Raw genomic sequence first — 27,384 nt, forward strand, 5'->3', positions numbered from 1 at the left:
AGACGTGATGCTAAGGTTTTGTAAAGCATTGGTCAGTCTGATAGTTTTGGGCCCCTTATCTAAGAAAAGATGTGCTGACATTGGAGAGGGTCCAGAGGAGGTTTATGAGAATGATGCAGCAATGAAAGGGTTAACAAATGAGAACCGTCTGATGGCTCTGCGTCCATACGTGCTAGAGTTTAGAAGAATGAGGGGGTATCTCAGTGAAAACTATTGAATATTGAAAGGCCTAGATAAAGTGGATAATAGGGAGAGAATGTTTGCTGTGGTGGGGTGTCTAGGACCAGAGAGCGCCATCTCAGAATAAAGGCACATCCCTTTAGAACAGAGATGATGAGGAACTTCTTTAAGCAGAAGATGATGATCTGTGGAATTTATTACAATAGATGGCTGTGGAGGCCGAGTCATTTGGTATCTTTAAATTAGAGGTTGATATGTTGATTAGTAAGGGTGTGAAATGTTATGGGGAGAAGGCAGCTGAACGGGGTTGAGAGGGATAATAAATCAGCCAGGATGGAATGGTGGAACAGACCTTCTGGGCCAAATAGCCTACTTCTGCTCCTATGTCTTATGGTATTATATACGATGGAAGGCAAACCAAAGGTTCTCGTTACCAAGCTTGTTCATTTCTCAAACTTTAAAGAACCAAGGGATATGGGATGGTGCTGGTAAGTGACACGGAGTTAAATTTTTTTATTTTCTAATGATGAAGTTGAAGGACAGGCTTTCAGGCTGATCAGCGCTTTGTGCGATTTGGTCCTGGAATGTCCACGAGTTTTTCCAGTCTCCTGTTGTAAACCAGGCAGAACTTTGGGCAAATGGCAGAGAAAAATGCAAGCTATAATCTTTGCCTTTCCCCCGAGTTTGTCAACGTGTACAAAATGCTCATGTGCCCCTCGCCTTTAATAAAAGCCCACTGCCTGAAGTGAGACACATTTGAAAACATTTATTAGTAAAGAGTATTTTCCACATAAGCATTCTGACGTAGATATGCCTCTGAATGTTCTTAAATTGTACTGACAAGATATTAAATACAAACCCAAACAAACAAGCAGGATATGTAAATTACATGGTGGCACCATACAGGGTAGGTCAGACACAAGGTGACCCTTAAGCTGTCTCTAGAGTATAACAGGAAACGCACGACACATTCTGTACAGTGCAGTTCCCCAGGGCTTGCCCTGTGCCTGGTGTCACCTTCCTCATTCCCATCGGATTTGGCTGAAGAGGTGAGTGTTTGTTCTTTGCTCAGTTTTAGTCCATCGGTCACTGGTCTTGCATTTGCTGTTGCATTCTTTGCAACATTTCCTGCATTCGCCGGAGCTGCAGAAAGGAAGATACAATTACTGAGCTGCATTGGGTGCTGCTGCACATTAGTGACAAATAGGAGTAATGCTTTCTCCATCATTGACCACTGCACGCTAATTCAGCATCCACGCATTCCTTACACTGGGATAATGAGAGCCCAGGGCTTGAGAACAGTGATAGTCAGAAAATGAAACATCCAAGATAGCTGAGTAGATAAAAATGCATGTTATATGAACATACTACAGCACAGCACAGTTCAGGACCTTCCGCCCTTGGTGTTGTGCCAACCTTTTAACCTACTCCAAGATCAACCTGGCCCTTAAATGTTATTTACTTTCTATGAGGACTAGATGATGATATGAGGAATTATCTCTTATCTATGACATGCAGGTTCCTTAGTCACAACTTGGTTCTGTTGTCAAGTCAGAGAACAAAGAGTAATACTTTACTTGCTACCCAAATTTTAAAGTTGGTATGTGCATCAACGTGATATTATCAAATCTGTCTGATTTTTACCTTTTAGAATATAGAACAAATGTGATCTACACCTGATCTCTGAGCAGATTTCCACGTGCCCCCTCTGCAAATGATGTGAGATCTCAGAGTCAACGGAGGACAGGCTGCTAGGGAAAATGGCTGGTGGAGCTCACCCATTGATTTTGGGACTTCCGCATTTGTGTAAAGTTCTGGAAACGTTCAAGCACTGTCCTGCAGCCAGCACTAAGCAGGGAAGTTTGAACGTCGGTCATAGTGAATTACATCCCTTCGGCCCATGATGGTGATGCCGAGTACGATACCAAAGTTAATTAATCCCTTCTGCCTGCACATGATCCATATCCCTCCATATTCTGGTGCCTGTTGAAAAACCTCAACCACCGTGTGCAAACATAGAGCAGTACAGCAATAGGCAGGTTGTTTGGTCCACTGTCAACCGGTTCCACCATCACCTCAGCATTACATTCCAGACTCTTATCACTCCTTCTGTGACGGCCCTTTAAAGCTCACCTTAAAGCTATGCCCTCCTGTATTCAACATCTCTAACATTAGGAAAATATTCTGACTGAACACCCTATGCATAGCTCTCATAATAGCTAATACCCTCTCATCCAGGCAGCATCCTGGTGACCCATTTCTGAAACCTCTCCAAAGTCTCCATATCCTTTCTGTAATGGGGTGACCAGAACTGAACACATATTCCAAGTGCAGCCTAAATCAAGTTTTACACAGCTTGATGATTCAATTTATCTGTCTGGATGGCCCATGAAAAAAAGCTTTTCATTATATTGCAGTACATGTGACAATAACAAACCAATACCTATACCAAAATCAAATTTGATACCAATACCAAAATCAAACTTATATTCTTTAATGGGCAAGAATCATTTCCAGCAGAAAGTAGAAACAGCAGTTTCTTACGGCCAGACAAATAGTCATTACAAGACCCCACTACTCAGGGCACTGAGGATGAATTCATGCCAGGAAGGAACAAAATTTCACTATCATTCCATTCGAATGGTACTGCCCATTGTTGGTGAATCCATAATCATGGTACTCATGGCAAAGTCTCATGGATTGATTAACAAATGATTACTTCCTGTCATCTCTATTACAAACAAAATCAAATACTGGTCACAGTCATTCTTGATGGTCATAGATGGCTACTGGAAATAGACTTCACACTTTCATAGACTATTCAGCTACATGATCTGAACTTTGCATGTCAGACACTCACCTCTTCATCCTTCATTTTGATCAGTTTCTCTGTCTCTGCATCTGGAGTTGGCACTGGTAGTATGGGGAGAGGACTTTCTGCTCGGTTTTCCTGGGTCAATTTACTGTATAAATAAAAGTAAGGAAAATTCAGTGGCTTTTATTAGCTTGCTTTTCAATTTTATTATGTCTCACTGGAAATAACAGAAAAATCTCTGATCTTTGAAGTCTACACTTCCATGATATCAATAGGAACTAAATGAAACTCCCAAAAAAAAGTGTCACCAGTTTAACATGAAGGGTTGTATAGATCCCACCCATATTGCAAAAGAACTTCAGGGCCGCTCATTGGTCTTTTCAATTATCTGGGAAACCATGAGAGGAGTTCTTACAAAAAGTTCTCTGAACTTCTTTGCAAACAAGTGGTGGAAATTCAAAGAAATGAGTTAATTGACTGATACAGACATTACTGGAAATTCCACCCACTCAATGCCTAAGAATGTTATTTTTGTTGAAAAACCACGTGTCTGTTTAAGGCATGAGCCACATGATGTAGCTGATGCAGTATCTATGGCATCTCATCCATGCAAAATATAATTTGATATATTTTCAATTAAAAGGTGAATTATGATGCAGGTTTTCCCATTGCTCTTGTCAATGCCTAGTGAAGTTAAAGCAGGAATGTGACAAATTATGATGAGTTGCATTTGGGTCACTGCCCATGATAAGACTAAGACTAATAAAATGCATCAAATGTAACTAATGTCAGCATGATGAAATTTGTACTTACAATGGATTAAACTTAAATGGGCCACGCTTAAAAGGGGCAGCTGCTTATTTGGGACAACTCTCAAAGAACATTCACTAATTGAGAAAATAGCCAGGGTTCCCTTCATTTATTTGGGACACTATGCCACTTAATTGGGGCAGAAAACTATTACCTAACAGTTTCTAGCTAGCATTAGTCATGTGTCCTTGCATGGCTGTTACACACTCCAACACAACACCATGTTTCAAGTGAACAGTTTTTAAATGGCAGCAGTTGTGTGTGTTGTGTGTGTGTGTGTGTGTGTGTGTGTATATTCAAAAAGCAGTAATCTTTGTCACTGACAGTCAATAAGAAATAAGCAGTAAGACAATTCAGAATTATTTTGCTCATTGCAGTTTCAAGCATTCAGGCTTGGAGATGCCGGTAATGTTAGAAACTATGAAGGATTTCAAGATTTGACAATCATCTCAAATGTTACAATGATAATGAAGATTTGGAGGATGCAATCATCAACTGCAGTATGTGAAGGCAGTCTGTTTTCTGCACTAGGTGGCTGTGCTGTTCATTTACAGTCAAAAGAAAGCAACGTGGATGAATTCCTCCATTAACAAGTATTAGGAAATAATATTTTTATAGTACTTCAGTAGTATTGGTAGTGTTCTAATTAATTCTACATTTCATTTGAGTACACAATTTGTTACTCATTTTGTCTTTTCTATACCTTTTTAACTATTTCCATGAAATTTCAGCTAATGCGGCTGCCAATTAATTGAGCCAAAATGTACTGGTCCCATATGTCTCATTTAACTGTAATCCGTTGAATTTCACTTTAAGATAGAAAGCCAACACAAGAACCAGGCTGGTGAATAGTTTCTGTGCTGTCACTAGTGGAAAAGAGACCACTGTTCCTGCAGTAGCACCAATCAGAAGGACAAACCTTAGTTCCCTGACAGAGTTAGTTCCCAGATGGGAAGATGAATGCAAGAGAGAATGAAACAAAAACCTGGTCATTTCCTGGATGCATCTAGCTCTGAAGTTCTCATAGTGTATGTCCCAGGTCACATCCTTCAGGTCTTGCATATGTGTTCGGATCAGCATGTTCCGCAGTTTGACGAAGTCACAGTGTGCCTGGTTCTCCACTATATGTACCATAAACAAGGAACCAAAAATTATTGCTCTATTCCCAAACAAATGATAGGTTTTCAATTTGTTTTACACTCAGATCAAGTAATGGGAGGATCTGCAAGGTGATTAATGCAGCAGGAGCACACTTTCTATCACTTTACAAAGCCATAGAGGAGAGCTTTATGGGTTTTCACTCAAGGAAAGCTGACCCATGTACTGGACTTAAATACTTTAATGCATGTCAACTGAAATTATAGAGCTATGGGTCAAGCCACGCTGGCAAATTGGAGCTCAAACATTATTAATGCTGCCTCAGAGGCAGCATAACGCTGAACAAAGCCAAAGACTCAGCAAAAATTATTCAATGTTATGAAATGCCTGGTAGACAATCCCACCAATGACTCTGAAAAATGGTCAACAGGAAATATAGCATTGAAGAGCTATTGCCCTTCAACATTGCCTTATTGCCTTTTATTTTGCATAGTGAATTTCATTTTTAGCATTTTGCATGTCAGATTTTAGATATTGCTACTATATTAAGTTGCTTCTGACTGGTGGAAGATAGAAGGTAACCCCAAAGTATCAGCATTTATACTTTTGACATGCTGACACTGAGTAGTGGAGCTGCAGCTTCCACTTTTTATATTCTTAAGCTCCAACAGTTAAATTAGCTTATAAGGGAAGTATGGCACTGAAAGGCAAACTTGAACAATCCTTGAAAATGCTGTGCAATTAACCACTCTTTCCCTTCAAATCGCAAATCATCTAAAACTTTTTTCATGAGTCATAACTTAGAATTACTTTATCATGAATGTTGCATTGACACTGTGCTAAAATGTGTGCGACTTCTGAGTGTGATAACAACTTCAGCAGTAGTTATCTAACAGTACTATTGAGATATTTAAACATTTCAAGGAATATGCTTTGCAAAATATAAATATCAATACCAATTCAAAAGTAATAATTAATTAGTATTTAAAACACTGCACAATATCATTGGTTCACGGCAGGTTTTGCATTTTGTGATATATGTATGACTGGAAAGTTAAAAAATAACATTCCTCTGAATGGATGCAGGTTTGGGTGCAATTTGCATTGTGTGTCCAAGGTGAAAATTGTACTTTGACCTTTAACTTATCCTGTTCAATCTCATGCACACCCAGTTGCAGTTCCTTGAACTACAGTGCCTATGCAAAGTATTCACCCACCCCCCCACACCACCACCCCCCGGAAGTTTCCATGTTTTATTGTTTTTGCAACATTGAATCAGAGTGGATTTAATTTGGCTTTTCTTGACACTGATCAGCAGAAAAAGACTTTCATGTCAAAGTGAATACAGATCTCTACAAACTGATCTAAATTAATTACAAATATAAAACACTAAATAATTGATTGCATAAGTATTCACCCCTTTCATTATGACACACCAAATCATCACTGGTGCAGCCAACTAGTTTTACACATTACATAATTAGTTAAATGGAGATCACCTGTGTGCAGTCAGGGTGTTTCAATTGATTGTATTAAAAATACACCTGTGTCTGGAAGGTCCAACTGCTGGTGAGTCAGTATCCTGGTAAAAACTACACCATGAAGACAAAAGAACACTCCAAACAACTCCATGAAAAGGTTATTGAAAAGCACAAGTCAGGAGATGAATACAAGAAAATTTCCAAGTCACTGAATATCCTTTGGAGTACAGTTAAGTGAGTCATCAAGAAATGGAAAGAATATGTCACAGCTGTAAATCTGCCTAGAGCAGACCATCCTCAAAAACTGAGTGACTGTGCAAGACGGGGACGAGTGATGGAGGTCACCAAGAGATCTATGACAACTCCAGAGGAGTTACGAGCTTTAGTTGCTGCGATGGGACAGACTGCACATACAACAACTGTAGCCTGGATGCTTCACCAGTTGCAGCTTTATGGGAGAGTGGCAAAGAGAAAGCCACTGTTGGGAAAAAAACACATGAAATCTCAGCTAGAGTTTGCCAGAGGCATGTGGGAGACTGAAGTCAGCTGGAAGATGGTTCTACGGTCTGCTCAAGCCAAAACTGAGCTTCTGGCCATCAGACTAAACACTATGTTTGGGGTAAGCCAAGCATTGCACTTCACCAAAAACACACCATCCCTAACGTGAAGCATGGTGGTGGCTGCATCATGCTGTGGGAATGCTTCACTGCAGCAGAGTCAGGAAAGCTTGTGAAGGTAGAGGGTAAAATGAATGCAGCAAAATACAGGGAAATCTTGGAGGGAAACCTGATGCAGTCTGTAAGAGAACTATGACTTGGGAAAAAACTTGTTTTCCCGCAAGACAATGACCCCAAGCATAGAGCCAAAGGTACACAGGAATGGCTTAAAAACAACGAAGTTAATGTCCTGGAGTGGCCAAGTCAGAGTCCAGACCTCAATCCAATTGAGAATTGGTGGCTGGACTTGAAAAAGGCTGTTCACTCATAATCCCTATGCAATCTGACAGTTTGGGTGGTTTTGTAAAGAGAATGGGGAAGAATTGCAGATATGCAAAGCTGATGGAGACCTATCCACACAGACTCAAGGCTGTAATTGCTGCCAAAGGTGCATCTACTAAACACTGTCCTGAAGGAAGTGAGTAATTATGCAGTCAGTTATTTTGTTTAATAATTGTAATAAATTAAAACCAATATGTAGAAACTTGTTTTCACTTTGACACAAAGTCTTTTCTGTTGATCAGTACGGAAAAAAACCAAATCAAATCCACTATGATTCAATGCTGTGAAACAATAAAACATGAATACTTCCAAGGAGGGGTGTGTACTTTTTATGGGCACTATACACTACCCAATAATTCTAAACTTTGCCTCTAAATGATACAAATGGGAACTTGTCCGTAACTCTTCCACTTATTATCATTCCCTTCTTCACGCCCCAGATTTGGATATTGATGGTATTAGATCAACATACTGTATGCATTCCCCTTTTTTATCTGTTCCCATTTTGTGAGGTAAAGCAAATATTATATCTGCCATGGCGAACTGATTTTGTTGCTTTTCTTTGATATTTTCCCCCTTGTGCCAGAAGTGCTGCTGTCAAGTTACACTGTAGTTCTCCAGGCACATCAATCTTTTAGTTACCAAATATGTCGATGCTAATGTGCAATTGTTTATACGGTGTCAATGGGTTATTTCATGGGAATGGTATCTGAAATTCATCCACACATGAGCTTGGATTATTGAATATCAGTAAAGTGAATGGTTTGTTCCTTTTCCAAGCAAATTTGTATAAAGGTTATTGATACCATCCAGATTGTTGCCTTAAACAAAGTAAGATGAGTGGGAATTAATATGAGATACTATAATTTTTTTTATCTTTGTTCAGTATCAGGCAATTTTCTTATGGATAATGGTACCAGATCCACTAAAAATGCCCTTTAGTTTACATTTACACACCATTATTTTGTCATCTATATTTTCTTTAAGTTTCAGAACAGACATTATGTTTGCACAAAATTCTGCTTAAGGAGAAAGTAGGGCATTTGCTCCTCTCCTGAGTGATTTAAATGCCAATATCTCCTAGCCACTTTGGACCAGGGCCAGGGTTAGACTGGCTCCCCTTCTGCCCCCAGAACCTGCTCACCTTCTACAATGCCCCAGGGATACAGTCGCCCACGGACCCTCTGACCTCGAGCCTCCACCACTGTATTGCTGCCGATAACTGCAAATGGAATGCTCTCCTACAATCAAGAAGATGCAGGATATTGCATTAAATATGAATGATAAAAATGAAAGGTGAATGAAGTGCAGTAGAACTCCCTACTGAAAGATACTATCATGATATAGGACCAGCACCAGTGTAATAAAGTCTTATTCCATGGACTGACTTGTCCTAATTTCTCCCAATATGGAATCAATTAATAAATATAGCTAGAACAGGGAAGAAATCAAGGAAGATGTTCCTGGGTTTATTGGCAATCTGGGCCGTAATTATGGAATTTCTCACAGAACTTTACTTCTACCAATAACGATCAGCTCAATTATCTGTTTTTCCAGAAGAAACAAATTTCCTTCCTAATTTGGTAAATTCCTTGCAATGCTGTAATCCTTGTGGCTCTTAGAACACTACATTATGGCAAGACCCTAACAGTAGTTTGCATCCTAGGCCCAGGCAAATCTAATGAAGGCTGGGACTGAGGTCCTTATTAAGCTCTGGGAAGACTGAATTGGGAAACCTCCCTTTCTCCAGACAAGACTTGAATCAGAGCTCTTCCATTAGGGCTGGAGTTAGCTTTGCAGTAGCACCTACTCATTGCAACATTCCTCTGCAAGACACACAAGCCTGCAGCTGCTGGAATCTGGAGCATCCAACAATCTTCTGGAGGAACTCAGCATGTTGAGAAGCATCAGTGCCCGTGGGTGGGGAGAAGGAATTGTTATTTTGACCCAAAATGTCAACAATTCCTTTCTCTCCTCTGATGCTGCTCACACTCCTATATTCCTCTAGCATATTCTTTGTTGCAACATTTCCCTTCCCCGAGACCTGCTGTTAATGCATCTATATCCTGATTCTTTCTAAAAGGACCTCCTTTTCTGCCCCCTTCATTTTTCTTACATCTCACATTCTTGGAATTTCATCTTACCTTTAGTTCCTTATCTTGCTTTTTAAACTCATCGTCTTCATCTGAGTCACACTCTGGAAATTGATATATTTTAATTCCGTACTGGTCAATTTCATCTCTGATCTACATTGGAACAGGGAAGAACATAATGAAGTTAATAGAGAAGTAGAACTGACTGGGAACTTGTTCAGGTTGACAATAACAACAAGGATGTTTGACGTGACAAGACAATGAATTTCAAACATGACAGATTAAGAGTCAGGACAAAAATAGAGAATTAAGCAAAAGAGCGAAGGGGTGATCAGAGAGGTTGTTCAAGGATGTTGATCAAAACAGGACAAGATGGAAAAAAATTGGGAATATAGAATAAAAATCCCTGACTCATTCAGCATGATGGGTGGAGAAAAATCAAAAGAACTGGAGACGCTGGAAATCTGAAATAAAAGGACAGTAAATGCTGGAAATACTCAACAGGCCAGGCTGCATCCATGGGAAGAGAAACAGAGTTAATGTTTGATATCACGGACCCTTTGTTGGAACTTTCCATGTGATATTGTTACTTCTGCTACTTTCTCAATAGATGCAGCCTGACCTACTGAACATTTCCAGCAGCTTCTGCTTTTCATGGAGGATGAAAGCCCTGACACCATGTGTAGGTATGGGTTCAGGGTGAGGAACAAGCTTACCACTACATATCAGAATCTGGTAAACAAGAAGTACTAACCACAAAGTGGATTGCAGAGGTGCTAGACTGAGCAGCGAGGACAGGGCAGTGGCCGAGGAATCCACAAAGGGTTTCATAAAAAACGAGTGGAGATTTCAAGGTAATGAATGCGGGGATGGAAGAGTGTGGATGTTGGTAAGCACCTCGGTTTGCATGTGTTGCTTGACACTGTTGTTGATGATCCCTTCCATCTCTTTGCAGATGACTGAAAGAATACTGATTGGTTTGTAATTGGACCGATTGAGTCTGTTCTGCTTTTAGTGAACAGGACACATGTGGAGAATTTTCCTCATTTATTGTGTAGAAGTCAATGTTGTAAATGTAAGAACAGATGATATTTTTAACCTGTGATTGACAAACAATTTAGGCTGTGAATGCCATAGTTTGCTGGCCATAATATGCCATACTTCCCTGGATATTATAATAGTAACATGGAGGGTGTGTTTTTGACATGTGGGAGCTGAATTTTATGTTCTACTTCTTTATCATTGAGACCCTGTTATATTATAAATTACTTTTCTTACCCTCTCTTTGAGTTTCTTCACCTCAATGGGGGTAAGTGAGTCAGCTTTTGCAATCACTGGTACAATATTCACTTTCTGATGTAATGCCTTCATAAACTCGGTGTCCAGTGGCCGCAGCCTGTGCCCAAAGAGATGGAATAAATTACACCAAGGATGGGAAGATGATCCCTCCCAGCAGAGAAAGACAGATCACGTCCATGGACCAAACACACCAGATAAAAGTTAAATTCACAAAGGGTAAAGCTGATCTGCAAGACTAAGCACAGAGTAGCGGTGATGTGATCACTCCCCAGTTGCAGTGCATGATGGCTGCATTGCTTTAAGGAGCAATCCTATTCTTCCAGAGCCCATGGAAAGGTATGCAAACTAAATTTCTTGTGTCATTCTGCTGTAAGGACCATTGATTTCTTTGCCAATGTGCTGAAAGTTTGTCTCAAACATCAACCAGACCTAACTGGACCCATGAACCACCCTTTCTTTTCAAATCTTTTTATTGAATAAGTATACAAAAAGGTAAGCCATATAAACATTAATACAATGTTAAAATATAATAAAATTCCAGAAGGTATCAATACAAAAAAAATACTACAAACAATGTAATTTAAACATAAGAAACCAAGATAACATAATAGTATACTAAATTTTATATATATCAATGGAAAAAAGAAAAAAAAAACCCAAAAAAAAACCCACCGTGCAACTAACTAAAAGCAAAGCAAAGCAATGGGCTAACTTGAAACCAAACAGAGTTAAACTTAAAATCACGTCCTCAATCCCGACCTCCATTAAAAACAGTGAAAAAAAAAACAAGAAGGGTATATATTACATTAAATGAAAATATCGAATAAAAGGTCCCCAAATCTGTTCAAATTTAAATGAAGAATCATAAAGGTTACTTCTAATTTTCTCCAGATTCAAACATAAAATCGTCTGAGAGAACCAAAAAAAGGTAGTTGGAGCATTAAGCTCTTTCCAATGTTGTAAAATACATCTTTTCGCCATTAAAGTAAGAAATGCAATCATTCTACGGGCTGAAGGGGAAAGATTACTAAAAATTTTAGGTAGTCCAAAGATAGCAGTAATAGGGTGAGGAGAGATATCTATATTTAATACCTTAGAAATAATATTAAAAATATCTCTCCAAAAAGTTTCCAAAGTTGACTCTAAAATTTCTTCATTTATTTGGCAGAATAAGAATCCGAGACTGGGTAAAATACATTTACAGAAAGCTAAGAGAGATGGAGGTTTAGCATTACCTAACTTTAGATTCTATTATTGGGCTATTAATATTCGACATATGAAATTTTGGTTACTTGATCAGGATATACTATCTATTCCTAAATGGGTAGCATTGGAACTACAATCTGTTCAGGGTTATACACTTGGCTCCATTTTAGGCTCCTCTCTCCCTTTTGATTCGAAACGCCTTAAGCAGGTCTCTAACCCGATAGTTAAATATGCTTTGCGCATTTGGTTTCAATTCAGAAAATTTTTTGATCTTAATCAATTCGGGTTAGCGATTCCTATTTTAGGTAACATATTTTTTCCTCCCTCTTTTACGGATCGCGCTTTTCAAACTTGGAAGACTAAGGGTATTTTACCGTTTTTGGATTTATTTTTAGATGGTTCCCTTATGTCTTTTGAACAATTATCTAATAAATATAACTTATCAAGAATACATTTTTTTAGATATTTACAAGTTAGAAATTTCCTAAGTACTATACTTTCTTCCTTTCCAATGCTTCCTCCTACATATATTTTAGATTCGATAATTAACCTCAATCCTTGTCAGAAAGGTGCATCGGCTATGATTTATAATATTATTATGAAATTTAGGAAAGCTCCATTTGATAAGATTAGGGTAGATTGGGAACAGGAATTGGGGCTTACCATTTCTGTGGATGATTGGGGGCAGATTTTACAATTAGTTAATACTTCCTCTATTTGTGCTAAACATTCCCTAATTCAATTTAAAGTGGTTCATAGAGCACATATGTCCAAAGATAAGTTAGCGCGTTTTTACTCGCATATTAATCCTTTTTGTGATAGATGTTCGGGGCAGATAGCCTCTTTAACTCATATGTTTTGGTCTTGCCCATGAACCACCCTGAGTCCAATATCCAAGCCTTCCCCCAAAGGTAAAACAGAATAAATTAATCAGAGAACACCAGCCCCCCCTCCTCCAAACCCACAACATGGACATAAAATGCATTCACACAAGTGGACCATCTCTAATACAAATCTCAAGTCTCTAATAGAAATCTCAAGCGAATTAAAGACCCTAAAATCCCAAAGAACTAAAGATCAGATGCAGAAAGTTCAACAAAACCCTGTTACCATCACAACCATGAGACACACGACACGTGTTCAATCACAATGAACAAATTCAGCAGAGTCCTGCAGATACACAGTCCGCCAGAGAAAGCAGGATCTCCCTGTGGCCACATATTTTAATTCCACATCCCATTCCCATTTTGATATGTCTATCCACAGCCTCCTCTACTGTCAAGATGACACCACACTCAGGTTGGAGGAACATCACCTTATATTCCGTCTGGGTAGCCTCCAACCTGATGGCATGAACATTGACTTCTCTAACTTCCGTTAGTGCCCCTCCTCCCCTTCTTACCCCATCCATTATTTATTTAGTTATTAGCTTTTCCTCTTTTTTCTCTCTCTGTCCCTCTCACAATAACTCCCTGCCTGCTCTCGATCTTCCTCTGGTGCTCCCTTCCCCCTTTCTTGCTTTCTCCCTAGGCCTCCCATCCCATGATCCTCTCCCTTCTCCAGCCTTGTATCCCTTTTGCCAATCAACTTTCCAGCTCTTAGCTTTACCTCTCCCCCTCCTGGGATGGGAAACAGCTTCTTCCCCCAAGCCATAAGACTACTGAACTCCCTGCCACCACCCAGGTCACATCATGCATGAAGCAGCAGAGGTGTTATACTGTTTACTTTTTAAACTTGAATCATAAATGCACCTGATTATTAATTTACTAGTGGTAAAATTACTTTATGTGTTGTGTGTATGAGCTATATGTATTGAGTTGTGCACCTTGGACTGGAGAACATTGCTTCATGTGGCCGCATACATACGTACAGTTGAATGACAATAAACTGAACTTGAACTCTTCCTCTTACCCGTGTCCGTAGGGAGAGATAAAATACAGGCAGCAGTGGACACGGTTATCCTGAATGTTCTTCCGGTTTAGGCCACTCTCATCTCGGAAATACTGCTCAAACTGTTGGTCAATGTAGTCCGCTATGGGCTTCCAGCTGTCACAAAAGGAGAGAATGAGGTCAAATGGAATGTGGGCTCATGACTTTGACAAAAGCAGCGATTGAGTTTGCTTGGTCTTCATCCATTACAGACTGATTCACAACCTCTGGAAGTGTGGAGACAAGTCATTTATGCAGTTGATCCCATTTTCAACACTGTTTGTTATTGTTCCAGTTCTCAGACACAGAAGTAAAGCCTATGAAACAGAGCACAGACCTTTCCTCAAGGTTTGTTGCAGCCTCATCATATCCACGACACCCCTCGTCATCTCCGCCAAAGCCACGTCGTGCACTAATCTCCATCTTACTCATTCGCCTCTCAGCCTGTCTCTCTCTAGCTCTTTGGCCCAGGAAATAGTTGGGTGCTCTATACAGTCACCATAATCTGACTATGCATCCTGATTATGATCCATGCTGGCACAGTAACTACAAACTGGAATATTTGGCACCCGTGGCTCAAAATTTCAATTCATTGTTGTACATGTCCCTGAGACATCCTGGACGTGGTCTTTCAGAAATGCTTGGAGCATCACTGGTGAATCATTGAAGATTTCCATACCCTGTCAGTACCAGTGGTGTGTGCTTGGTATTATGAATAAAAATATACATTTTAAATTATTATTTGTTTTTATTATCGTTCAGACTTTATCAGTTGTGCATCTCTAAAACAGGAGAATATTTGTTGCTGTTTCACTGTACAATACTGGGGCACTTTTGTGTCTTCTAATGGCTTTAGTTGAAAGATTAGACTCATCGTTTACCCAAAATAGCAGCCTATTTGGTGGAAAGTATTCTTAATATAAACAGGAGACTAATGATAATCAGATTTCCTACTGTTCATTGATTAATAAATATTTATCAGAAGTCTGACAACAACTTGTCTGCTTTTCTGCGAAACTGTCAGAGAAGCAGACCCTTCAGCCCACTGTCCATGCTGGCCGTCCATACTAACCCCATTCTTCAGCACTTAGACCATACTGTCATCGCATTCTCCATGTCCACCTGACAGAACAGATGGGATCCACTCATCTCATTAGTCACAGCAGCCGGGGGGGGGGGGGTACAATTGGTTTAGCTGCAGCCTCACAATCCCAGAGACTAGGGTTCAATCCTGACTCTGGTGCTCTTTGCGTGAGGTATGCACCTTCTCCCTTTGACCACATGGATTTCCTCTGCATATGCCAGTTCCCCACCCACACGCTAGAGCATTCAGATTGACAGATTAATTAGTCAGTGTAAGCCGTCCTCTATGTAGCTGAGTGGCACAATCTGGGGAATCTGGATTTGGACTCTAACAATAAGATGCAGATCTTGATAAAATATGAACAATCTTTCAAATTTCTTTAATGAATGCTTATTTTGCACTGCAGCTTACACAGTACATGTAAGTGAGTGAAGGAAGTGTTAGGATCACATTACACAGATAAAATGAGCAGTTGAGAGCAGCCATAGGTTTTATAGTGCTGCCAGACAAATAGAGGGTTAATTTATTATTCAGCAAGTGAAAGCTCACATTTCCCTGCACACACGACGGAGGGTCTGAGCTGTTGATGTATTCCAGACAGCAGAACAGAACAACTTTCACTGCTGTGATGCTGAGTGGACATTCTGAATAAAAGTTCTATATATACAGTATATCTGCAAGACATCCTTCCTCTTGAAATCCTGACCTTAGTACTGATGCCTAGTTTAATAAATCCGGGTATGATTGAAAAATTCATCGGTGCTCAGAGAACTATTAATCCATCACCACACCCTGTAGCTTGAAGGACACTCAATACTCACAAGTAAGGAAAATAGTTTAACGTTTTTAGGGTATGTTCACGCCATAATATTACATGATCATCTATGTGGAAACAGGAAAAGGTTCAGATTCAGATTTTTTCACCATGTATACATTGCAAAATATGGTGAAATGTGCAACTTGCATCAAAAATCAACACACCCAAGGATGTGCTGGAGGCAGCCCGCAGGGGTTGCCACACACTCTGGCACCAACATAGTATGCTCATAATGCTCAGCAGAACAACAAGCAACACAGCAACAATAGCAACACAATCTTGGTTGATCTTTTATCTCACATTATTTTCTTACATTTGCTTTTTATCCCCTGACTCTCTTAATACATCTAAAAAAAATCCTAAGATTTTAGTCTCTATGAGATCCTCCCTTTCTTCAGCCAGTTGTCTCTGCTCTCCATCCATGGCTAATCCCATTTTCCTGTCCTTCTCACATAACTGAGCTCATCCTGTTCATAAATGCCTTACCTTAACACCATTTCCAATGACTTTCTTTGACTGGAGTATATAGAGTACAAAAGGTACACTCTCTGAGAGCTGCTTTAGTTCTTCCACAATGCCCGGGCAGAAATGCCACTGATGATATCAGTTTCTCAGGGTAATATTGACAATTGTTGGTGCTTCCCAATTTTACCACCAAAAAGGTGCGAGTCCAGATGGTTTACAATTTATCCTTCTATATGTCTTAACCATGCATGCAAATCTTTTGGCTTGAATCCAACTATAGACATTATTCCTTTACAGAACAACAGATGTTGGCTGGTCAGCTGGTTGTACTTCATGTATGATTCAACTCATTCCTGGAAGATTCATTATTGTAACCTAATTTGGCTCTGTAACCCTTTGCATACCCGTTAAAGGAAAATAATCCACCAATCTGAGTTTTGCAATTTTCTATCAACAGCTCCTTGGGAACAGAACTCTACATTCCCATAATAGTTGTGTGAAGTTCACCAATGGCATAGCATAGGATTACCTTTGGATGTTATTCACTGCGTCTCCAAATCCAGGAGTATCAACTATTGTCAACTTTAGTTTGACACCTTTCTCTTCAATGTCTACTGTGTGTTTTGTAATCTCCACTGTCTGGTTGATTCTCTCTGTGAAATAAAGATGAGGAAAATATGAGGATTGAGTATAATAACCTAACAAAATCCCTCCCTGTTCCTTTAGAAACATTTAAACCCCGGAACTTCCAGTGGCATTCCTGCCCTTGTGACATCCAAGTCTCTGTAATGGCCATTATGTCAATTGTGGGATGAGTAGGAACTAATCAACCATCCAGCACAGGGCACCATCACTTCTACCACCCAGTACCACCTCACATTGGAAAGCATTCACTATGGCAACATCTATTGAATCCCCTACAGCAATGTTACCAATTCCTGGCAATTAGCCCAAATAGCAGGGTAAAATTTACCTCATTCCTTGACCTGAACTCCCCCAGCACCATTAACTGCATTACTATTGCTGTCAACCCCTTTAGGTCTTACCTTCAGCATTGAGAAGCTTTCTGTCTTTGTAAAGATCTGTAAGGAACAGGCTCTTGACCAATGTAGATTTCCCCAGCCCTGACTCTCCTGTGGGGAGAGCAAAACATAATTTAAGACAGTGTGTGTTTAGAGAGCTAAATTTAATAAATAAAACTTACAACTGGCAAATTTTTACTTCCAATCATGCACCAATCTGCCCAAAACTCATTATTTTACTATCAGACCCCATCATTCACTTCCTTAGTTACATGGTAGATAAAATTAACAACTGATTGATTTTGAGAACAGTGAGGAAAGGTACTACACGCTAAAAGGTACAACTTTTAAGAGTGGCAGGAACCGAGATTGTACGTAACCAGGTCTTTTAAAACAAATGGAATCCTCAAACCATAAGACCATAAGACATAGGAGTAGAATTAGGCCCATCGCGTCTGGCTGATTTTTATATCTCTTGAATCCATTCTCCTGCCTGCTCCTCATAAATCCTGAAAGCTAAGATAGTTTTGATTAACTTAAGTGATGGCTTTAATGATGAAAGAAGAAGTTTGATGAGGAAATGCAGTGTATATCATGTATGACACAGAAAGCTTCTTGTAAAAAAAAATGAAAGACACGGAACAGGAATGTGTCAGAATGGTGGGAAAAAGCTTTTGAAAAGCAAACACTTATTTATCTATTTATTGAGAAAAATTATCCAATGTTACATGTATTTGTTGGAACAAGTATGTGAACCTTTGCTTTCAGTAACTGGTGTGACCCCCCTGTACAACAATAACTGCAACCAAACATCTCCAGTAACTGTTCATCAGTCCTGCATGTCAGCCTGGAGGAATTTTATGTCATTCCTCCTTGCAGAACTGCTTCAACTCTGGGATGTCGGGTGGCTTCCTTGCATGAACTGCTTGCTTCGAATCCTTCCTCAATATTTCTATAGGATTAAGATCAGGGCTTTGACTCGGCCATTCCAAAACACGAATTTTCTTCTTTTTAAACCATTTTGTTGTTGATTTACTCTTGTCTTTCGCATAATTGTCTTGTTGTATTATCCAATTTCTATTAAGATTCAGGTGACAGACTGCTACTCTGACATTCTCTTGTAAAATGTCTTGATACAATTTTTAATTCATTGTTCGCTCAACCTTTGCAAGCTGTCCGGGCCCTGAAGCAGCAAAGCAGCCCCAAACCATGATGCTCCTTCTGTGGGTGGGATGAGGTTTTGGTGTTGGTGTGCAGTGCCCTTTTTCTCCCCAAACATAGAAGTGTGCATTTCTGTCAGGAAGTTCAACTTTTGTCTCATCTGTCCACAGAACATTGTCCCAGAGGTGCTGTAGATCATCCAGGTGGTATTTTGCAAACTGGAATATGCAGCAATGTTTTATTTTTGGAGAGCAGTGGTTTCCTCCATGGTGTTCTTCCAGGAAAACCATTCTTGTTCAGTATTTTTCTTATAGTGGATACATGAACCCAGACTTTAGCAACCTCTGGAGATTTCTGCAGGTTTTTTTTACTGTTACCCTTGGGTTTTTTCCACCTACTTCAGCATTGTACATTGTGTTCTTGGTGTGATCTCTGCAGGATGCCCACTCCTAGGGAGAGTCGCAACAGTACTGAGTTTCCTCCATTTGCAGACAATTTCTCTTACTGTGGACTGATGAACACTTGGGTCTTTAGGAATGGTTTTGTAGCCTTTTCCAGCTTCATGCACCTCTACAATTCTTCTTCTAAGGTCCTCCAAAAGGTGTTTTGATCGTGACATGGTGCTCATGAACAGACCCTTCTTGAGAAGAGCAGACCCTGTCAGTAACCTGACTAAGTATCTTTTTATAGAGCAGGGCACCTCTACAACCCACACCTCCAATCTCATCTCATTAACTGGAACACCTGACTCCAAATAGATTTTCTAGAAGGCTCCTGTGAACCTCAGAGATTAACATAATTTTTCGAACAAATACAGAGTAAAGGTTTCCAGCAAAAAATATAGGAGTCTATGAGGAATTAATTCTTAAACACAATAAATATTGATCATTGGTAACTACTGCCTGAGATGGAAGATGAGTTGCTTTACAATTTCAAAAGGAAATTGAATACATATTTGTGGGAAAATTCTGCCAGGTAGTGAACAGACAGAAGGGAATGGGATATACTGGAGTGCTCTACAGAGAGACATCATGGACTAAGGCTTCCTTCTTCCAATAATGACTCTATGAAATGTAATCAATTTTGGAAACAGTAGGAATGAGACATTTTTGTAAAAAACGCATGAAATAACACAAATTTGAATTTGTCATTTGCCTAATAGCTCTACAATTATATATACTCTTTTGCAATTTGTACATCCTACAAGTATGCACACCCCCAAACAACTTCCATTCCTGATTAAACTGACATGTACAAGAACTACCGGCTTCTCAATGATTTGCCAAGCAGCAATGGTTAATGACCTATTGTTAAGCATGCGCCACACCTTGAAGCAGGCAGGGGAGATTGGACCTTGACAGAGTTTTCCTTCACTCACCAAGGGACATCTCACTTTTCACAAAGACATGCCATTTTCAACAAACAAACGGAGAAATGACATTCATGAATGCCTTTCACAAACTGAGAGAAATCTAGAGCGCTATACAACCAACCACTGCTGCAATTTTGCATGTCAGAATTTCATCTTGTTATACTATTCATCATTATTCTGAGTAATGGTTTTAAAGAATGTGAGCAGCTGGCATTCGTACCTGCTACCATTAATGTGAAGTCAAATCCTTTCTTCACCGATTTGCGATGGACTTGGTTGGGAAGCGTGGCGAATCCCACGTATTCTTTTTCCACGTCCTGAAACAAACAGAACACAGATTTTAGTGGGGCAATAACTGGGGATCACACAACAAGGGCCAAGAGGAGTACCTGCTTACTCCATTACAAAGAAACGCACACAATTTATGAATGGTAGACTGGAGTTTCCAACACATATTCCCCTTGCATGAGGTGCATTCGGTGGGCGGCACGGTAGCATAGTGGTTTGCACAACACTTTCCAGTACAGGCGACCTGGGTTCAGTTCCCGCTGCTGCCTGTAAGGAGTTTGTATATTCTCCCTGTGACCACATGGGTTTCCTCTGGGTGCTCTAGGTTCCTCCCACAGCCCAAAGACATACCAGTTGGTAGGATAATTGATGATTGTAAATTGTCCCCTGATGAGGCTAGCATTAAGCTGGGGCATTGCTGGTTGCTGTGGCTTGAAGGGCCGGAGGGGCCTACTCCGCACTGTTTCTCAATAAATAAATAAATTAGTTACTTGCTCGTGAATTAATGCAATTAACAGCAAACAACAACCTGAACATGGAGCTTTTTTTGGGTGGCATTGTTGCAGTCACAACTTGGTTTCATCAGCTGCAAATTACAGATGAAAACACCACTTTTTGTTGAATCTAAAGCTGAAATTTTGATCTCTCAATCTTCCTTCATTTGGCAAAGATGAACTCTTGATCTACCAATCCATCTTCTCTTGTCCCTTGTACTTCATTTGCTTACCTGTGCCTCACTTTCACTGTAACTGTAACACAATGATCCAGATGCATTCATCAGGCTGCTCTTCATTGACTACAGCTTGGCATTCAATACTATCATCCCCTCAAAATTAATCAATAAGCTTCAAGTCCTAGGCCTCAATTTCCTCCACTTGCAGACCACAATCAATTTAGATTGGTAACAACAATCTCAGCCAGCACTGGTGCACAAGGCTGTGTGCTTCGCCCCCTGCTCTACTCGCTTTACACTTATGGCACAGCTCCAATGCCATATTTATGTTTGCTGACAATTCCACTGTTGGCTGAATCAAAGGTGGTGATGAAGCAGCTAAAGGAGGGAGAGTGAAAATCTGAATGAGTGGTTCCACTGACCAGGGGTGCATGAGCCAGTTCTCATCGGGAGATCAGTGGTGGGAAGGGTCAGCAACTTTAAATTCACTGGTGTTATCATTTCAGAGGATCTGTTTTGGGCCAAGGATGTAAGTTCCATTACAAAGAAAACATGCCAGCACCTCTGCATAGAAGGTCGTGAAGATTCGGAAAGCAGCATCCAACTTCCAAGGACTCCCACCACCTAGGCCATGCTCTCTTCTCACTGTCTGCTATCAGGAAGGAGGTAAGGGAGCCTCAGGACCTACACTATCAGGTTCAGAAACAATTATTCCCCCTCAACCCTCAAGTTTTTGAATCAGTAGGGATAACTTCACACGCCCCTTCACTGAACTGTTCCCACAACCTATGGACTCCCTTTCAAGGACACCTCATCTCACATTCTTGCTAATTATTGCTTATTTATTATTGTTATTTCTTTATCTTGCAGTTTGTTGTCTTCTTGGTTAAACACTTCATGCAAACGCCTGCAGTTGAGCTTCAGGCTGGGACAGAGGGAAGTGAATGGGGAGGGCAGAGGATTGGCCAAGCAGGATGCTGGAGTTGGAGGGAAGATTGGGAGAGGATTAGAGAGCTGAGAGGAATGGGGATATATAGAGAGGGTGGGGTTTAAGAATGCATTCAAGTTTAGAGAGCCATAGAGGATGAAGGTCGAAAGGACCAAGGAACATAGAGGATGTCTGAGAGTTGGGGAAAGATTGGGTTAAGAAGATTTGGGGAGTACTGAGGATTCTAGCAGTAGAACTGACAGGGTGAAACAGCAGTATTTATGGCAGTAAAGATATCGTGAGTAAGAAAGAATAATCAGGCAGCCAGGCAAGAATTAGAGGGTGCCAGGGAGGCAAAGAGTGGATTGTAGGGAAGTTAGTGGTGGAGTAGTCACTGACGAGCTGGAAGCAGAGAATTGTGGAAACACTCAACAGGTCAGCCGGCAGCTGTGTGAGGAATAAGAGCCATAATGTTTCAAACAGTTGCAGAAGGGAGAATCAACCCAAAGGAGGATGGAAGTCCAGGATAAATTGTGTCCACCTTAACTTTGATCATTTTTATTTTATGAACAGTTACCAACAAAAGCCAATACTTATTGCCTGATCTTCATGAACTTCTCAACCTAATGTTGTCATACTGGTGAAGATAGACTCACAATATTTTTGATGAGGGAGTTCCAGGATGTAGAATCAAGGATAGTAAAAGAATAGTGATGTATTTTCAAGGCAGAGTATTGCATTGGTCTCATTGTTTATAGGATGTGATGCGATGTATATGCGATCCTACATATGCTCAGTCATTAGACCAGTGATGGGTAGCACGGCTCACTAACCAGCTGAAATGACAAGACATCAAGAGGCAGCCTGATAAGTGGGAATGACAGATAAGTGAATTAGCAACATAATGATGGCCACAGCAGGGAACACCAGAACTTCCTTCCCACAGTTCTTCTGCTGCAAGTGATAGATGTTGAGAACAGTGGAACCGACATGTGCAAATTCAGATAGGGCGCAAGAGAACATATAATGACCCAGAGACCTAATACACTACAGATTACTTTGAGGCATTGTCACAGTGGTTAGATAGGCCATGTTGTTATGGTGCACTGTTGTTATTTAACCCTCTTACATGCCACTAACTCACAAACATCATGCAAATGACAAACGTTTACTTTTCTTTCTGTTGAAGGAAGAACGATGGGGTAGTCTGTCAATCTCGCTGCTATTTTCTGCATTGGGTCAAGGAATCATTAGAATTCCCTGCAGTTCAATATCATGCACATAAGACTTCATCTCTGAAACTGCAACAGACAAGAATGTACTAAAGCCTATGTTCACAGCAAAATAAGTTTCACAGTCCATGTATTTTCCCATGTGTTCCTCATCAACAGTTCCTGCAGGTTCCCACAGGGAGGATCACAGTGTAGCCAATGTTTTGAATTTACTAGCAGCAATACATCAGTGCTCATCATTGACTACAGAGTCCTAGCCCTAGTGTCTACTGGGTGACCCCTGTTCTTCAGTTATTCCATTTAGGACTTTTCCAGTACAGTACATATTCTTCAATGGTTGGGGAGGTATGGCAGTAGGTTTGCAGATAGCAGAAATCATTAAGGAAAAGAAGCATCTTGTGAGAATGGAGCAGTCAATTGCTCGTTAAATAGAGCAAGCCCATAAAATGTGGGTTCTTCATCCCCTTATTCCTCATCCCTTCCTGCTTTCCATTCTCCCTCCATTCTTTCTCTCATCCACCATGATGAAGAGTTTCAAGAGATTGGTCATGAAGCACATCAACCCCTGCCTGAAGAGTGACCTGAATTTGCCTACCATCACAACAGCTCAACAGCATACGCCATTTCATTGGCACTTCACTTACCTCTGGAACACCTAGGCAGTGATGATGCCAATGTCAGAACACTCTTCATTGACTATAGCTCAGCATTCAACACTATCATCCCCTCAAAGTTCATCAATAAGTTCCAAGACCTAGGCCTCAAATTCTCCATGTGCAACTGCATCCTCAATTTCCTTGCTAGCAGACCCCAGTGAGTTTGAATTGACAACACCTCCTCCTCATTCACTATCATGTAGGTGCACTGCAGGGCTGTGTGCTTAGCCCCTGCTTTACTCACTTTATACTTATGATTGTGTGGCTAGGAACAGCTCATGCTGTATTTAAGTTGCTCATGATGCCACTTTTGTTGGCCAGATCAAAGGTGGTTACAGATTAGTATCTAAAGAGGGAAAGTGAAAATCTGGTTGAGTGCTTCAACAACAGCAACCTCTCACAACATCACCAAAACCAAAGAGCTAATTATTGACGACAGGAGGAAGAAGCTGGAGGTGCATGAGCCAGTCCTCATTAGGGAAATAGAGGTGGAGAGCGTCAGTAGCTTTAAATTCCTTAGGGACAACATATTCAACGATTTGTCCTGGGACCAGCTAGTGTCATCGCAAATAAGCCATCCATGCAGTTCTGCTGTCTAAGAAGTCTGCATAGATTCAGCATATCGCCAAAAACTTTGACAAACTTCTATAGATGCAGAGTAGAGAGTATCCTGTCTGGAGCTTGCTGAGCAGCCTGGCATTTTCAATATCTTCAGGAACGGCCTGGAAGACGTGCACCTTCGGGGTGTGGCCCTGGGAAGGACACAATTCCTCGCAGCTGTCACTACCTGAGGCACTGTGGGAGGTTGGAACATCGAGTCAGCAGTACACACTGCTATCACAATAGGCAACGTTGCAGACCGTAACATCGAATCAGTGAGCCCTTGGCCGCCCCTGTCACTGCAGCAGGAGGGATACCTCTCTCTCCCTCATCAGCAACAGAGACAGCCTGCAGAATGTTGAAGTGCTGGGGTTCACAGTGAATTTTTTGATAGGCTTTAGATCATGGTCTCTTTGTAGGCTTTGCTGTTGCTTACGTGGCAAGTGCTGATGGACTGCCGCTTTTGTTGAGGCAGGTGGGGGAGAGGAGGGGGAGTGGGAGGGTTGATGCTTTCACTGCTGCTTATGCATGGGGTGGGGGGGCGCGTAAAGTTGAAATGTGTTACATACAGTGGCATGCAAAAGTTTGGGCACCCTGGTCAAAATTTCTGTTACTGTGAATAGTTAAGCGAGTAAAAGATGAACTGATTTCCAAAAGACGTAAAGTTAAAGATGATGCATTTATTTAATATTTTAAGCAAGAAAACTTTTTTATTTCCATCTTTTACAGTTTCAAAATAACAAGAAAGGAAAAGGGCCCAAAGCAAAACTTTGGGCACCCTGTATGTTGTATTTCTTTTTCCCTGTATATGCCTGCAAGGAAATTAATCTCAAGGTAACATACACATACTATGATAATAAATTTTCTTTGAACCTTGATCCTGGTTTGAAGGGATAAGAGTCTAACTTATGTCTAACATGAAAAAAATCAATCCATAACCCATGAAGTATTGGAGAACACGAGAAAATCTGCAGATACTGGAAATTCAAGCAACACACACAAAATGCTGGTGGAAGGCAACAGGTCAGGCAGCATCAATAGGAAGAAGTACAGTCGACGTTTCAGGCCGAGACCCTTCGTGGAGAAGTTTATTTTTGATAATACCATAAACTATGGCCCATGATGTATCTTCTTCACCCGGCTGTGGCCATGCAACTTGGAGTTACTCAGAGTGCGGAGTCAGACCCCCTACAGTATTTAAGGCATCCGTTAGTCTTGCGAGACCATGGATCTGCGCCTGGGAAGTCTTCACTCTCCAGGGCACAGGCCTGGGCAAGTTTGTATGGAAGACCAGCAGTTGCCCATGCTGCAAGTCTCCCCTCTCCACGACACCAATGTTGTCCAAGGGAAGGGCATTAGGACCCATACAGCTTGGCACCAGTGTCATCACAGAGCAATGTGTGATTAAGTGCCTTGCTCAAGGACACAACACGTTGCCTCGGCTGGGGCTCGAACTCACAACCTTCAGGTCGCTAGGCCAATGCCTTAACCACTTGGCTACGTGCCCAAACAGTATAGCTAATAGCTAATCCTTGGTCATCTTTCAACCATTTCAATGTTATCTCCTGAAAACATTCCTACTTTCAAAAGTATGTACTTGAATTTGAAGCCATGTTAGTACTTGCAATTACGTTCTATTAAATTATAAAGGCTTCAAGTCAAAACTTGGCACAGAAACACCCATGAGGCTAAAATTCCTCCTCCAATGGAATTATTAAGTCAGGGAACCTCACTCCCAGCAATATATATGGATTACTTTTAAGGCAAGTACAAACTTACCGGACAAATTTCCCAAATAAATTTGGAAGGGTTACTCCCCAGAACTGGAAAAAGAGAAAGCTGATCAGTGACTTCCAAATTTCTGAAGAGGTTTTCTATACATAAGCATAGAAAATATCTTTTGCCCTGTGGTGGCATCCGCAACTAGAGGCTTAACTATTTGATAACCACCAATAAATCCTGTAAGGAATTCAAGATAAATAGCTTTAATCAGAGACCTGTTTTCTCTTGAATGTGGGACTTGGCACTGATGGGGGAGTTGAATTCACAAACCACTTTTAGGGAGTACCTGATGACTACACAAGGGAGCAAGGTGCATCAGAACATACAGATATAGGGAGAGGCATAAACACAGCCATTGGCCCCTTAGACTGAGAGATCACTGTATACTGCATATAATGCATTTTGAAATGATGTGCTGTTTATGTGATCTTGCTGAGTGCAAAAGGGAGGTAATGTCTGCCATCATTCAAATAAAGGTCACGAGCATAACCGAAGTGATGTGCTCTAAAGTGTGTTTTAAAGATAATAATGTAAAACATCAAGTATCCCATTAACCTCTTCAGCAACCTCACAGGTTTGTGAAGAAGCACAACCAACTTACTTGTGATTCCAATTTAAGTGAATATTCGGTTTGCAATCCCCACAGGTAACAGACATAGAGTCATCGAGTACTACAGCATAGAAAAGGTCTTTCAGCCCATCTAGCCTGTGCTGACCTGGTCTTTTGCCTAGTCCCATCTACCTGCAACAGACCACAGCTCTCCAAACCCCTCTCATCTACGTACCTAGCTAAGCTTCTCTTAAACATTACAATTGAACTTGCATCTATCACTCCTGCCAGCAAATTGTTCACACTCGCACCACTCTTTGAGTGAAGTTTCCCCTCAGATTCCCCCTTATGTATTTCACCTTTCACCCTAAACCTATGACCTCTAGTTCTAGTCTCACCCAACCCAAGAGGAAGAAACCTGCAAGTAGTCACCCTATTTATACCATTAATTTTGTAAAGCACTATAAGATTTCCCCCCATTCTCCCATGTCCAGGAAATAAAGTCCAAACCTATTCAACATTTCCCAATAACTCAGGTCCTCATGAACCAGGAACATCCTTATATATTTCCTGCATTCTTTCAATCTTATTGTTATCTCTCCTGTAGGATCATTCATTGTGTGCTGTGTCACATGATGTGGGCGATCATGGTCTGTGGCCATGATTGTTCCTGGCAAATTTTTCTACAGAAGTGGTTTGCCATTCTTTCTTCTGGGCAGTGTCTTTACAAGACGGGTGCTCCCAGCAATTATCAATACTCTTCAGAGATTGCCTGCCTGGTGTCAGTGGTCACATAACCAGGTCTTGTGATATGCACCAGATGCTCATACGACCATCCACCACCT

At 40.7% G+C, this 27,384-nt stretch overlaps 1 protein-coding gene across 3 annotated transcripts in view; it reads right to left on the minus strand.

Moving 5' to 3' along the window:
• Positions 1 to 955: 955 nt before the first annotated feature.
• Positions 956 to 27,384, minus strand: part of septin5a (septin 5a) — a 63,236-nt gene continuing 36,807 nt past the window's right edge. Inside the window, exons 2-11 of one of the 3 annotated variants that reach the window (XM_063040894.1) lie at positions 20,051 to 20,147; positions 17,322 to 17,408; positions 16,805 to 16,928; positions 13,892 to 14,026; positions 10,754 to 10,871; positions 9,527 to 9,628; positions 8,527 to 8,623; positions 4,791 to 4,926; positions 3,041 to 3,143; positions 956 to 1,323 (exon numbers count right to left, since the gene is read on the minus strand). In XM_063040894.1, coding sequence (XP_062896964.1) covers positions 1,267 to 1,323; positions 3,041 to 3,143; positions 4,791 to 4,926; positions 8,527 to 8,623; positions 9,527 to 9,628; positions 10,754 to 10,871; positions 13,892 to 14,026; positions 16,805 to 16,928; positions 17,322 to 17,408; positions 20,051 to 20,147 — 1,056 coding nt within the window. In that variant the 3' untranslated portion in view covers positions 956 to 1,266. The remainder of the gene's footprint in view (positions 1,324 to 3,040; positions 3,144 to 4,790; positions 4,927 to 8,526; positions 8,624 to 9,526; positions 9,629 to 10,753; positions 10,872 to 13,891; positions 14,027 to 16,804; positions 16,929 to 17,321; positions 17,409 to 20,050; positions 20,148 to 27,384) is intronic. The other 2 variants (XM_063040892.1, XM_063040893.1) reach the window with 2 other exon arrangements.

The sequence above is a fragment of the Mobula hypostoma genome, chromosome 2, assembly GCF_963921235.1.
Source record: "Mobula hypostoma chromosome 2, sMobHyp1.1, whole genome shotgun sequence".
Taxonomy (NCBI): domain Eukaryota; kingdom Metazoa; phylum Chordata; class Chondrichthyes; order Myliobatiformes; family Myliobatidae; genus Mobula; species Mobula hypostoma.